Consider the following 15,068-nt stretch of genomic DNA (forward strand, 5'->3'; position numbering starts at 1 on the left):
TTTCAGGGTATGAGCTTTTGTGAGTCGAAGCTCCCTTCTTCAGATACCACTGCTCATTTTGAGAGCTTTGAGAGGATCTATATTATTGAAAACCTAATCATGTGCAGGTTTACTCAGAAGTGAGTCCCACCACATTCCTTGAGAGTTAGTGTGTATAAGATTTTAGTCAATTTCCCTTTAGTGGCATTTTATAAGCCAATAGTGCAACTAAAAAATCAGTATGTTACTCTAACAGCACAAGCCTAACAGCTCCCTAAGGACGTATGCAGGAGAGCCGTGCTGGCAGGCTGCTCCTGGCAAGCCACGACCAGGAGAGAATGCTCTGCAGAAACCACCAATTGCAGGGTGGCTGCTATTGACAGTGCCGTGAGTTGCAGGGAAAGGTGTAGTCAGTCTGCAGGCTGGGCTGCTTTTCCCTGATGCCAGCTGCCAATGCTACTCCCCTGCAGAGAGCAGGTGCACAGGGCAATTGGGTTTTGCCATATCTGCCCAGAGGCATCTGCCCAGAGAGGAGCCCTGCCCTGGGGGTGGGGGGATGCTGGTACAAACAGGGCACCCACCCACCCCCTTACCAACCCCCGTTTCTGACAAGGGCCAGGCTGGCAGCTGAAGCTCTGATTGCTTGCAAACTTTGCCACCACCACTCCAAGAATCATGCACCCCCTCCTTGAAAAGCAAAACTAGGAAAGCGATAAGACCTGACAAGGGTTGCATCTGCAGCTCCTGGTACTCAGGATCAGCCCCCCCACCCAAAATGTCAGAGAGGCAGCTCCTTAGAGGATAGCGGAGGACATTTTCCAAAATGACAGGAATGCTCATTGGAAACTATGGTAGAGGCTGGAAGACCTATTGGATGTGATGGGAGCGGCAAATGACCATCGACTTGTGACGGCTCCATTGAAACATATCACTGCATTACAAAGATGTGAGGACAATGTAGGGTGGACCCCAAGAGCCATGCCCCAGTCCCGTAATATCACGCCCCCCCAGAGTGGAATGACAGCCTGCTGCGGGTGCACTTCCCCCAGCAGAGACACTCAGGTAACACTCCAAGTCCCACCCCAGTGCCTGCAGTGAAATTGGGGGTGGGGAGCGGGGAGCTGGACTGGGCCGAAACCTCCAAGGTTCCACTGGACACCTGCTCCTTTTGGCAGCAGAATGATGCCAAGCACAGAGACACCTGGAGCCTCTTTGGGGCCACCCCATCTGTCCAAGCCCAGAGCCAATTGGGATATGTGAAAGGACAGCCCTATGGGAAAGTGGGGGGGGGCACTGACATGTACAGGCAAGCAAACAGATGGGGAGGGAGTTGTTGTTGGACACAAACTTTATTGAACAGCCAAAAGGGAAGAAGATGTCTGGATGTGTGTTGCCAACTTTCCTCTCCCAGAAAGAGAGATGTGCCTGTTAGTGCAGAAGTTGGGGCCTGGCCAGGCATTCCTTGGGCTGCTTTCTCAGGAGCAGGGTTGACTCATGGGTAGACATGGGCATGAACCGAAAAAATTTAACGAACCAGCAGTTCGTGGTTTGGTGCCGACGATGATCCCGAGATTGCGAACTGTAGTGAACATTTCCCGTTGACAAACCGGTTCATGGTGCGTGGGGGGCAAGAAATGCCCCCCTGGCACTTACACAGCCCATATTCCTGGGGAGTCTTTTGCACACTCCCCTACAGCCATCACCCAAGTTTAGACAAGATTGCAAAAGGGATCTTGGAGTTATACCATCTCCAATCCAAGGTCCCAGGAAACTCCCACTCAATACAATTAGAGCCACCAGTTGATGTTGGCCCAGTGTACAAAAGGTGGGTGTCGATGGCAGCTGCCGGGCCTGGCGGGCAGAGGGAGGTGGCAACGAGCCACCTCCCCTCAGGGGGCGGGGGGTCTGGCCGCTCACCGGCAGCACCCCCCATGCACCTGCCCGTCAGCCAAAAAAAGAGCGCACTGGTATTCCCGGTGCAGGCTGGAAGGTGCGTATTGGGGGCGGCCGCCAGGCCTGGCGGGCACGGGGAGATGGTGATGAGCCGCCTCCCCTCAGGGGGCGGGGGGTCTGGCTGCTCGCCGGCAGCACCCCCCATGTTCCCGCCCGCCAGACCGAAAAGGAGCACACTGGTATTCCCAGCGCAGGCTGGAAGGTGTGTACGGGGGGCGGATTATCAGGATTATTACTACATTAATAACTGCCAGGATGAAGATTTGAAACGGGTGGATTTGCTGGCTTCCCGTCGCAGTTATTAATCTTTACATAGAATTTTACTTGTTGGATCATCCTATGAAGAATTTTGAACTTTAATATATATTGCACCATTCAGAAATATTGTATTTGAATTATAAAATTGGTTACTTGTTTAGACATTAATTTGTCATCTATAGGCACAAGCGCTTTATATTTATATAAGAAATTTTTTTATATAAGAAAATTTTTATATACTTAGCACTTGGCACTTTGTTTTCCTATTGCAAAAGTATTTTTGATGTGTTGCCTTTCACACATGTAACCATAACGGAATATATGCTTTTAAACATTACATACAAAGAGATTTTTTATAAGTTGTATAAAATTACTTTTATTGTGGCATAAAATATTCTATATAGTAAGAATATCATGGCAATGGTTGTTTTTTTTGCATTTTGGTTCACTTACTGTGATACTCTCCTTTTTTACTATGTACTAGGGGGGTGCCATGGCCGGGGGTGGTGACGACGGCTCCTTTGTCACAGGTGCTGTCAGTAATCAGACAAGGGATGTCCCTCCAGTGGAAAAGTGCTCCTCTTCCGCATCTGGCTGTTCTGTTTCCATGGCAGCTTGGAGTCCTGATTAGACATGGGCATGAACAGAAAAAAACCCGAACATGGTGTTCATTGTTCATTGCCATCTACGAACAACAAACATTGACAAACATGATCCTGTTCATGAACATGTTCGTTGTTCGTGGGGCCCAGCAGGCTCTCCTCCAGCCATCAAGATCCCTACTGCACCACTCCCAGAAACCCTACCTGAGCAGGCACCAGGAAAGGTACCAATAATAAATAATAGCTTGGCCCCAGAGCCTGGCAGCAGCCCTGGAACCTGAAGGGGTAAATCCCTATCCCACCACACACAAAGAAAATTCAAGCTCCAATGCATTCACCCTGTCTCTTTAACAGCAGCTGTCTCTCCCTGAAAGCCAGAGCTGGGAGGCCCCCTCCCCCCTGGTCTTTTCCTCTTGTAACAAATTTGGAGCTCCAGTCCACACTTGGAAGGAAGACCTGCCTAAGAAGCTAAATTGGGCTTAGATTGGGGTTTCCAGGGCAACAGCAGGAGTTCAGACAATCCCTGCCTGAGTTGCCAAAGGAATTGATTGCAGGTGCCAGACTCTCTGGCTTGACAAACAGCAACGAACGAGGCTTGCAACGACCACCTGTTCATTTAGAATTGGGCCTCACGAACAGCTTGTTCACAAACAGCAGATTGGGCTTTGTGGGTTTTTTTAGTTCATATTGCTGTTCGTGCCCATCTCTAGTCCTGATCCTGTGAGGGAGACAGTCATGGGCTTGCACGCCCACTGTGGGGGATTTATGGGAGCAAGCACCAATCACTCTGACCCATAGCCACGGTTTCTTCCTGGAAGGAGAAGTCTGAATGGGGCCTGACATGGGCTGCTGGAAGCCCCCTCTCCCACAGCTGTGTTGAATGTAGCTCCCTGGGCACCCACCTCCGTGGTAGGCAAGGGGCATGCAGGGTCACGGGCAAGGGCTGCATTCCCCCCCCAGCAAGCCTTAACAGCGGGGGCATTGGTGAGGAGAGAGGGGAGACTGGTGTGACTGAGAAAGCTGTGGCAGCCGCCTCCCCAGCTTCTTCTCACCTGTCTGTGTGGTCTCAGCCCCACCACTCCCCAGACAGAACTCATGAGTAAGGGAACTTGGGTAGTAGTCAGGCATTTTGGACTTAGCTCTCCTCCCCTGTGAGAGTGCAAAGTACTCCCCAAATTTCGCTAAGTTCTCTCAGCTCACTCTTGTCCCACCACCGCAAGCATCCTCTCCCACCTCACATGCTAAGTCATCACATCAGAGGGCTCTCGTGCAGATCCTCCAGCCCCTTCCCTACTTACCTAGGGACAGTGCTGCCCCAGCCAGAGGTTATGTATGGTGCCTGTGGAGCGGATTGGCCACGCAGGAGGGGATTCAACTGCCACTGGATTGGTCCCAGTGGTAGTTGGCATCCTATGCTCAGTAGGCCCCTTGGGCAGGGCTGGGTGTTTGTGTGTGGGGGGAAGATGAATTTTCCTGTCCAAACGGGTGCCTATAGGCCACACCACCATTTTTCATGGCATAACTTTCCGCCGCTGCTGGGAGTGTGGCCATGCCTGAAATGGCTTAAGGAGACAACTAACTCGTGCCTCGCAGGGCCTTACGGCATACTTACGCCAACACCTGGTTGCCAGGCACCTGCGGAAAGCTGGGGTGGAGCAGCACCATGGCCGGGCGCTGTTGGGGGGGGGGCTAAGCCAGCATAACTCATAGTTGGCTACTTGAGCACTTTCACCCCCCCCCCCAAGTCAAGATTGGGCTGCCCATCATCTTCGTATACAAGTGCTGGTTTTGTAGTTAATAGCTCTTCTATGTCCACTGGAGTCTCTAGTCTTAGAATTGCATTGCTAGTGAACATCTGTCTTTTTATTTCTTTTCATTTATTAGCTTCACAGGAAAAATAACATTTTTGTTATAAATGACAAAATATGACCACCTTTAAAAAGTGAACCAAACACAGATAATTCTCCATGCCTAAGGCAGAAATTCAATTTAACATAATTGGGCAATGATGATGTTTTTGGCAACTACAGCAATTATTAGTCTAAGTGTGCTATTCCTTTCTTAGCCAGCATTGGACTCATTTGACACTGCCTTTTCCCCCTCAGGTTTTCACATGTGTGCTGCTGGTTGGATGGCTAAGGGAAGAGTTGGGTATCCAATTGTTAAACCTGGAAGCAACTGTGGCTTTGGAAAGACTGGGATTGTGGATTATGGCTTTCGACTTAACAGAAGCGAGAGATGGGATGCTTATTGTTACAACCCTAATGGTATGCGTGCAACAGATATCTCTCTTAAGGTCATATTCCTTTGCCTATGGAAGGGAGCAAGAACACTTTCTCACATTCTTATCATGAACGTACTATACTTTACCTATCTAGAAAATGTATACCTTTCAACTGAGAAACAGTCTTCAGATCAGTATATGAAAATAATATAATTATAAAACATAAGAACATAACATAGAACATAATTTAATAAGAACAGTAAGGACATAAGAGCAGAAAAACTCTTTGTATATATAAGAACTCTTATTAAAGCAAGCCAGAAGCAATAATTTGCTTTTAGTAAGCCTAGGAGCTCTCTCTCTCATTCATTCACACGCACGCACACACCCAGAGAGAAAGAGAGATAGTTTAACTTTAACTTAACTTTAACTTTGATTGAATTTTTATACCGCCCATCTCCCGAAGGACTCAGGGCGGTGTACAGCAAAGATAAAACATACAAATATAAAACAATAAGAATATAAAATATAAACATATTAAATAATTTAACTCAGAAACAGGACAACTCAATTAAAACACATTTAGGCCAGCCCCGCTTGTTGGAATAATAATGTCTTAAGGGCACGGTGAAAGGTGTGTAGGTCAGGGACCATACGTATCTCCGGGGGCAATTCATTCCAGAGGGCAGGTGCCCCGACAGAGAAGGCTCTCCCCCAGGGGGTCACCAGCCGACATTGTTTGACCGACGGCACCCTGAGGAGGCCCTCTCTGTGGGAGCGTACTGGCCTGTGGGAGGCTATCGGTAGCAGCAGGGCTTAAAAGAAAACACAAAACACAAAAATCTCTTGGCTTGTTACTTCGTCATTGTACCAGCATGCCAGAGAAGACCCTATCCTAGGATCATATCTACTTCAGAAGTTGAGGCACTCATGGACCAGGTTGGAAATTGTGTAGGTTCAGATGGGATATCTTGGCCATAAACTGTTTAGCTCTTGGTAAGTCAAAACCAGTAAATTGAAGTGCGCCCAGAAACAGTCTAGAACAGAACAGTCTGATGAAAATCTTTTGACAGTGAGGAGGTGTGTTTATGTTAGCAAATTCTCTGAGGATAGAACTGCACATTATACATGACAGGAGCTACTACGTGAACTGGTATGCCATGTCTCCCTCCCCCATAAGTGAAGGACCCTACATTTATTACATTTTGCACTATCCCATTTCCTGTAGTAAAGGGGGAACAGTGACATAACAACACACAATGAATGATCCGCTGTGAGAGAGAAGAGGAGAACAACATGGGCTATAACACATGATTGTATCCTAAGACATAGTGAGTCACTGCAGGTCGCCCAGCTAATACACAAACAAAGGAAGGTTTAAAATCAAGTATGAGCTCTGTACCAGAGTTGTTAGGCTTGTTTGATTGCCAACATTATTTGCGTCATTAATATCCCAATTTGCTTCCCTTTCTTGTCCCTCAGTGGTGGAAAGTTTAGGGCAGACTTCATGGGGCCAGTTTCCTTTGGACAACAGAGCACTGGAGACCTATGAAGCCATTGTGAACATTTGTTTATTTGCCAGTTTGCTTTTGGAGAAGGAATAGTACGAAAACAGCTGCTTCACAGGCAGGCTTGGTTCCAAGGCAGCATGAGTGCAGGTCCCAGAGTTCAGCAATGGCAAAGCATTACTAGGCTGACTCCAAGCCTTTCCTTTCTGAAGTTAATGCAGCCAGTTCCAAAACTGCTGGAATCAATTCCTGTTGCTGATTTCCAGACTTGAGGGCCTCCACACTTCTCCTGTTAATTACTCCTGCTGTTTAGCAGGCCCCAACCTAAACAGATAGAGCTCCATGAGTCATTCCATATTATTCAAGGCAGATACAAGCTGGTGGTTATAAAATCAAGGCAAAGGGAAAAGGTAGTAGGAAAGAGGAAATTACCATACCACCCTATTCTTTATATTTTCTTAACCAGGGCTTTTTTTCAGGGGGAACACAGTGGAACAGAGTTCTGGCACCTCTTGAAAATACTTGACAATAGTGCTTGAAAATAATATGATTTCAAAGAATCCCATGTGTTTCTTCCTCATTTCCCTCTTGAGAGTTCCGCCACCTCTTTTCCCGGAAAAAAAACCCCTGTTCTTAACCAATACAGTAATAAGTTGCAAATTTATAGTGTCCACTGAAGATGCCATTGGAGATTAATTATAATATGGTATATGGTTAGAAAATGCATACAAAATGTTTGTTCTGCCTTATAGGATGATAACACACCATCTCATAGCACACAAAAGTGTCGTAATAACATATAACAGTCATGTAACACATAAAAAGATACAAGAAAGCCCATCATAAAGCTGCTGGTTTTGTTTTGTATTTTAAAGAATAGAAGTGTTTCATAGCGTATGATATATTCCTATCGCTCCACATAGAAACTGCATTGTTCGATATGTTGTACTTTTCCAGTCATTGAAAGAAATTGAAGTTATGCCCCCTTCATTTTGTAACTACATCTTGCAAAATAAGTTCATATGTTTTGTGTACAGAATCATGCCTTAAAAAAGGTGGAGGGAACGCTACTGTGTAGTAAACTGTAAGAGTTCAAGATGAACAGCTGTGTAGCTGTGCCTACGTATTCAGCTGAGTGACCTTTCAGGGAGGAGAACTCTCACAGATGTTGAACACGTAAGACAAAATGGGAGAGGCCACACATGGTTCTTACAGTCCAGTCGGATCAGCCTCCCTCTTCTGTTTTGGCCATATCCTTTGAGAGGCCAACTAGATGGCTTCCAAATGTATTGTTTGGGTGGTAAGCAGCATAATTAAACTAAGCTGTTTACAATGGGTGGCTAACATGTGTTCCTCCTGTTCTGAAGAAATGTCTTCATATTTTGGAAATAATATTGTTGGCAAAGTTGTTCCCTTTCTGAGGAACATAGCTTCACAGGGAGACCATTGGTGTTTTTTAAAAGGATTTTGTGATGAATGAAGAATGTGGGAAGTACAAAGGGGGGAAATACCTAAATGAACACAAGGTTCTTTTCTTTTCTTTTATTTACAGCCCACCTTTATCCCCAATTTATTTAGTTATTGTATTTATGCCCCGCCTTTCTACCAAATGGGGACCCTAGGTGGCTTACATAATTCTCCTCTCCTTTTTATCCCCACAACAACCCTGTGAGGTAGCTTAACCTGAGAGTGTATGAGTGGTCCAAAGTCTCCCAGCAATCTTCATGGCAGAGTGGGGATTCAGACCTGGTTCTCCTAGATCGTAGTCTGACACTCTAACCACTACTCTACACTGGCTGTGAATGAAGCTACCTCATCTCATCAGACCATTGTTCCATCCAGCTCAGCATCCTCTACTCTGACTTGCAGTGGTTCTCCAGGTCCTTTCACAAACCCTGCTAACCTGAAAGCAATATAAGCATGTTCATTTTTGGCCTTTTCAGTAGATTCATTTAGGTCTTTCACAGCAAACATCCTGGGGCATAGACATAGAGTGTCTCTAAACACGGGGTTGCTCAAGTGCAGGGAGACACAATGTTAGCTGGGAAGCATAGTTTAAAAAGACAGAACCAAAGACTCTGTCAATTTCAACTCTTTACAGGAGGGTAGTTTAAAAAGACAGCCAGTGGAGATCACTCCTCAGAGGGTTTGTTAACTTCACCTTCACCTCCCAGAAGGCTCTGTCAATTTCACCTCTACTTTGGGAAAGTATAGATGAAATTAACAAACCCTCTGAGGAGCAATCTCTGGCTCTGTCTTTTAAAACTGCACTTCCCAACTAACATTGCATCTCCCTACACTTGAGTGCCCTCATGTAAGATATCTCATGTAGAAAGACTCATAGCTGAATATAGATTCTCATCTCTCATATGGATTACCAGATGCATGCTTGGAATCAGCACAGCACCCAACATTTCCACAGAGGACAGACTTTTTTGCCACTAAAGCAGACATTGTAAAGAGGAGAGACTCGGGGAATATGATTTAGAGCAAAGTCATTGTGGCCAGGGGAAACATTAAGTGCTTTCCCGAGTTCTCTGACCCATAATTCCCATTCCAAAAATCGTTTTTAAAAAGAGTACTAAGGTTCAGTTACACAGGAATGTCTCTAGTGCATAGAATGTCATGCATAAATCCTCTATTAGTTCATCTAATATTGTTTGCAAACTGAGTATAAATATGTGTTACAGTGAAGGCACTTACCCTGAAGGAGGTACCCAAAGTTAGGAATTCTTTTGGAGAAAGGAAATGTGTGGCTGTCCCCAAATCCTCTGGAGTGAGAACCTCATTCAGCACCTGAGAGGAGAAACTGTACCTGATTCTTTTTTATTCTTTCCTAGGAAAAGATTGCGGTGGAGTCTTCACAGATTCAAAATATATCTTTAAAACCCCCGGCTATCCAAATGAGTATGAAAATGATCAGATCTGTTATTGGCATATAAGAGTGAAGTATGGACAGCGGGTTCAAATTCAGTTCGTTGACTTTGATCTTGAAGAAGATGCATCTTGCATGTCTGATTACTTAGAAATATATGACAGTTATGATGACGTCAATGGCTTTGTGGGCAGGTAAAATGTATTTTCACATCTTAATATTCAATGTGCCACAGCAGGAGTCAGCAAGCTCACATGATTAGAGAACTAAATTACTTCAAAGGAAGAGATCAGCTAAGAGCCAGAGTAAGACAGTATTACTTAAAATATAGTTAACATTACAGATAATTGACATGACACCAGCAGCTGTGCATGGCACCCTCTACTTGGTGGCACCCGGGGCAAGCAACACCCTGCCTCCCCTAAATACGGCCCTGTTACTAAGCCACAGTTGTCTCAGATGCCAAAGGGTGGAGATCCCAGCATTACAGGATCACAGATAGACCTTGGGATGGATCCAACAGAGAGTTTCTGTGGATGGAGGAATGTATGCTTATGAAATATGACTTTCTCATCTCCAGCCTACTATTGCAGCCCAAGATGCTACCCAAAATGCTGTGCCTAGGAGCAGGTTTGTGGGGGGGTGGGGTGGGGCTTTTTTGGGCTGTGCCGGGAAGGGTGAGGTGAAAAGGCCACACTTCTCAGGCAGAAATCCTTCCAACTGCACAAACCCTCCACTGGATCCTAGCCCATACGTGGATATATTTATCAGGATTTTTTTAGCCACCCAGTCTCAGAGGCTGTCAACAGTAACTGCACAATTATAAACAAAAGCCAAATTGAAGTTAAATTAATATTAATATCTTCGTTTCCCAAACTTTCTTCATCTCCTAGTGGCCATTTTCACTTCTCTGCCTCTCACTTTTTTGGTCCTAATCTGTCTTCAGATAACCACTTTCTTAGCTGCCAATCAGATAACTATCCTGGACAGTGCTTGATATACTACAAATTAGAAGAAGGTAGAAATTCCCACCACTTTTTTCTTTTTAACAAGGAAGCTATTTTCTAGGTGCTACATGTTAAATGTTGCCTCTCTTCTTTCATCACTTTAAATCCGGTTCCATGATAGTATGGTGCAAAAATATGGCAAATATGTTGAAGACAAATCTCAGATCAATTTGGAATTTAGATCAACCCTTTGATTACCATTGCAGCATGGTCTTATGCCCCTCTGGTAACATCTTTATATAAGGGATAGGTCTGTGACATGCCTCTTTATTTGCCCCTCTTGTGAGATTACCAGTGCAGCATGAAAATCCAATTATGCCCCTCCTTGTGAAGTTACCCATGCAACATGAAATCCAGTGATGTGAAAACACATTACCACACTACAAAGGTAATATAACATAATTTCATCATAGCTCTATATAAATCAGCCTCATATCAGATAAAGACAAAGGCATGGATCTCACCTAAAATTTCTGCAGACAGAAGGATTTCATGAGGTGTGACTTCCCTACTTCCCCCTACCCACTGCAGTCGAAAATGCCCCGCCGCTGCTCCTAGAGAACAGAGGACCCCAAAGGAATAGCTTAGGGTAGAGTCAGAGAGGTCCACCATGGCTGGGCGGGGGGGGGGGGCGGGCAGGGGGAGGATCAGAAAAAATGACCTGCCCTTGTATATGCGGAACTTTTAGATGGAATCAGTTCAAGGTAGCCTCTGTATAATCTGTGTCATTGCATTCCGTCTTACTAATGTTTGACTAAAATCATTTATTATGTTTTTCAGGTACTGTGGAGATGAATTACCAGATCCAATTGTTAGCACAGGTAAATTTCACTTACACAAACACATCATGGTCAACACTACAACAACTGTCTCAATAATTATCTCTCAAATAGCGCTATGGAAAGTAACATGTAATCCATTGATTGGATATCCAGGTTTTGTAAATATCATCATTCACCACCAAAAACCAGGAAAGACGATTATCAGACTTCATATAAGGCTATGCTTTAACCTATTAGAGCAGATTCATTCAGAGTGGCTGAACTATTATTAAAGTTTCTTATCATGCTTCACATGGTGACCAGTGTTTTGAAACTTTGATTACCACCCTGTTCACATGAACAAAAAGTGAACCATGTTGCCAACGACACCTTTTATCCGGTACAAGCACACTGAGGGGTCTGTGAGTGCACCTATGCTAGGCCTCTGAGGGGCCACGGAGGTGGCAGGGAGGTCTGGCATGGCAGTGTGGCCCTCCCAAGGCCCCACAGTGACTGTGGAGGCAGCAGGAAGGCCCAGCAGATTGGTGCAGCCGCTGTGAGGCCTTCGGAGGGCCATGCTGCTGCGCTGGACCTCCCTGCCACCTGCACCAGGCATCTGAGGGGCTGCGGAAGTGGCAGGGAGGCCTGGTGTAGTGGTGTGGCCCTCACAAGGCCCCACAACAGGGGGCTGCCAAATCACTTTTCTAGAGCCTGTTCTAGCTCTGTTGCTAGTATCTATATAATATTATAACAATCTGTGTATCAATTGAGTGAATTCTATGCTTTCATTTTTAAAAAAATTAAGGGGAGAGGCGTATCTCCACAACAAAGGGAGTTAGGGATTTATTTTAAAATACAAAAACAAATGGAAGCTTGGAATTCACTCAATTGATACACAGATTGTTATCTATATAATGATATTGTCACCTTTTTTTTTAACTGAAGAGGCTCCAGTGGCCTGGAGGCTTGTTGGGGAACTGAGGCAGTGAAACCTGCCATGTGAAAGCCCCATTATTTTGTGCTATATCAGCAGTTATAACAGGGAAACCACACAAGTCTGATGCCAGGTGGAAGCTTCCAAAATTAATACTTGGGAGTGCCACCAATGTCAGAACATGGTAGAAAATTTTGATATTTCAGTAGTGCCATATAGAGTACTTCATGGCAATTAGTTCATTCACACACAAACACTAATACCCACACACAAGCATAAAAATGAAAGAGTTAACAATGAGCAGAAAGAGCTAATTTTGCTTCTCAGTAGATAATCTCTTTTCTTTCTCTCTCTAGGAAATGTCATGACACTAAAATTTCTGTCGGATGCTTCTGTGACGGCAGGAGGATTTCAGATTAAATATGTTGCTTTAGACCCACCAAAAAAGAGCGCTGGGAAAAACGCAACTACCCAGAGTAACACAAATTATTTAGCTGGAAAATTTGGCATTATGTAAAAGAACATTGACATGAAGGGGGAAAATAGCCTGGAATGTCATGCCCTGCCATCGTTGAAATTGCTACATCTTGTCAGTGGATTCCTGTCCCTGTAATCTCCTGTCTGTCATCTCTTCCCAGTCTTCACTGGATCTTCAGCTGTAACACACTCCCCATCCGATGATTCCCACCATCTGGCAGATCTTCTCCTCTTCCTCCGTTTCAGAAAACCCTTCTTTTTGTTACATGCTTTTCATGTTTTCAGTAAAAAATGTCAGGGGCCAAGTGATCGAGCAGTTAAATGATCTCTTCTGCTTCAGGATTGCTCTTTGATAGGCATTTTGTATGGAACAAAGATCTCTTTACGCCAGGCAGTTATGAAGAAACTTTTAATTACAGATTCTAATAACCTGTTCTGCCCTTGATACATTATTAAGATTGTAGATAATAAAAATATTTATCAAATTTTGGCTGCAATTGTCAGAAAATGTTCCTGTGAGTAAACCCTACTGGATAAAATGGGACATACATCTGAGTAGGATAGGTTCCTTTTTATTACCTCAATTTTGTTTGTATCTGCTTTAAAAAAGCAATTTAATTGCTTTTTTAAAACGCTAAAATTCCTGAATCTGCTTGAAGGTTTCCAACTTCCTTTGAAAACAATAGAGGAATCCAGAGGACTATTACTGGATTCTAAGGCTACATCCACATGGGAAGGATTCTCTGTTCTGCATTCATTGCCACACACAAGTTTTCTACGTGCTTTTCCCCATCAGCTATTTTTCTGGGTAATTTTCCTCTATCTTGTCATTGAAGAGTTTTTTCAGGGCTTTTTTAAAAAATGATAATTGCTATAGCATTTTAGATAATTTATTAATTATCATTTTTTAAAAAATGAAAAAGTGCTCCAATGGTATGGTGGGAAAATAGCAGCTGCAAAAAGTTGATGGAAGGGAAATGGCACCATTGTGGGTTAGAATTTCAAAATGCACTTGTTCCATCCAGGCAGTGTGCTAATCCACTTGGACTGTGTACTTCCTGGAAAGAACGTAGCAACCATGTTTGAAAAAGAGCATGCAAAGGATAGGCGAAGTTTGGAAAGTGAATGATTAGCAAAAAAAACCCACATGGAAGGAGCTTAGGGATGCCAGCCCCCTACTGGGGGCAGGGGATCTCCTGTAACCATCACCACTCCATATACCATCTGGCTACTGCTGGTTGCCTGGCCAGAAGTAACAACCCTATCCACTTCCACTCAATAGGAAAGCAGGGGACAATGAGGGTGGAGGTGGGAAGTGGCATCCTGCAACGCTGCAGTGTCACTTCTGGCTGCATAACTGGAAGTGACTTCACTGTGTTGTGGGATGCTCTAGGATTTCCCCAGAGTTTTTACCATAGAGTTTCAGTAATATGGTGATGTCACTTCTGGTTACGCAGCTGGAAGTTATGGCACGTTGTCACAGGTTTGGCAAGTCTTCACAAGCTTCACAGTCATCTCATGAGGGTTGCCTGCCAAGTAACCCTCGCAATCCTAGTTTTTGTATGCTGGAAGAGACAGAGAAAAAGACAGTCAGACACTGCTGTGAGTTGGTTAATGTACTCAGAAAGTGCAGGATCACACTTTGACAATCTAGGGTGGTGGATTTGCTGCCTTCTAAGAGTGCTGCTTTGCCTCCTCTTGTGCTCTACATGTATATTTGTAAATAAAGCAAATATTGCAAAACATTCTAAGTCCCCAGTGCTCTCTCCTCCAAAAGGAAACTACAGGGTATTCGCCCTCCCTGCTTGCTGCACTAAGAGTCTCTCTACATGAGACGTTGGGGTGCATGTCCATCAAGTGCTGGGAGATGTAATGTTAGCCGGAAAGCATAGTCTTGAAAGACAGAGCCGGTGGAGATTGCTCCGGAGGGGACGGATTCTTTCAAAGCCCTCCACTGCCTGTGTCATGCTGGACTGCCTCCGCTTCAAGAGCTTTTACCCTGCCGCCTTTGCTGCTTAAAACTTTGAATTAACTGAGCCTTGGCAGGGCAAAGGCTTCAGAAGGGGAGATGCCAGAGGTGGCGGAAGGCTGTGAGAGAATCCATCCCCTCTGGAGCTTCCCAGATAACATTGTGTCTCCTGACACACAAACAGCATATGTCAGATGTCTTGTGTAGAGAGACTCTAAGAGATGCTGAATTTCAGCCTCTTAGCAAGAACAGCAGTTTCATCTTCCAGGTCCAAATCAGATGGGTTTTGCTAGCAACTATTTCAGTTAATCGTTTCCTTCCTATGTCCCTTTGTGATTGCAATAGCATTACCTGTTAGTTTTATGCCTTTGGTGTGACAGTCTCTTCATGATATACAACAGAAGTAAGAAGTAGAGAATACTTAACAATATGCATTGTACTGGATCCAAAGGCTCTCTTCCATTCACAGGAGTCCTTCTATGAGCAGAAGGGCACCACAATCATCCTATTACCGTCTTCAG

General features: G+C 44.7%; 1 protein-coding gene across 1 annotated transcript in view; it reads left to right on the forward strand.

Moving 5' to 3' along the window:
* TNFAIP6 (TNF alpha induced protein 6) overlaps window positions 1-13,068 on the forward strand; it is a 30,987-nt gene extending 17,919 nt beyond the window's left edge. The window contains exons 3-6 of the mRNA XM_054971678.1: window positions 4,898-5,059; window positions 9,365-9,593; window positions 11,187-11,227; window positions 12,458-13,068. Of these exons, the coding sequence (XP_054827653.1) occupies window positions 4,898-5,059; window positions 9,365-9,593; window positions 11,187-11,227; window positions 12,458-12,618 (593 nt within the window). The 3' untranslated portion in view covers window positions 12,619-13,068. The remainder of the gene's footprint in view (window positions 1-4,897; window positions 5,060-9,364; window positions 9,594-11,186; window positions 11,228-12,457) is intronic.
* The last annotated feature ends 2,000 nt before the right edge of the window (window positions 13,069-15,068 follow it).

Source organism: Eublepharis macularius, chromosome 2 (assembly GCF_028583425.1).
Source record: "Eublepharis macularius isolate TG4126 chromosome 2, MPM_Emac_v1.0, whole genome shotgun sequence".
Taxonomy (NCBI): Eukaryota; Metazoa; Chordata; class Lepidosauria; order Squamata; family Eublepharidae; genus Eublepharis; species Eublepharis macularius.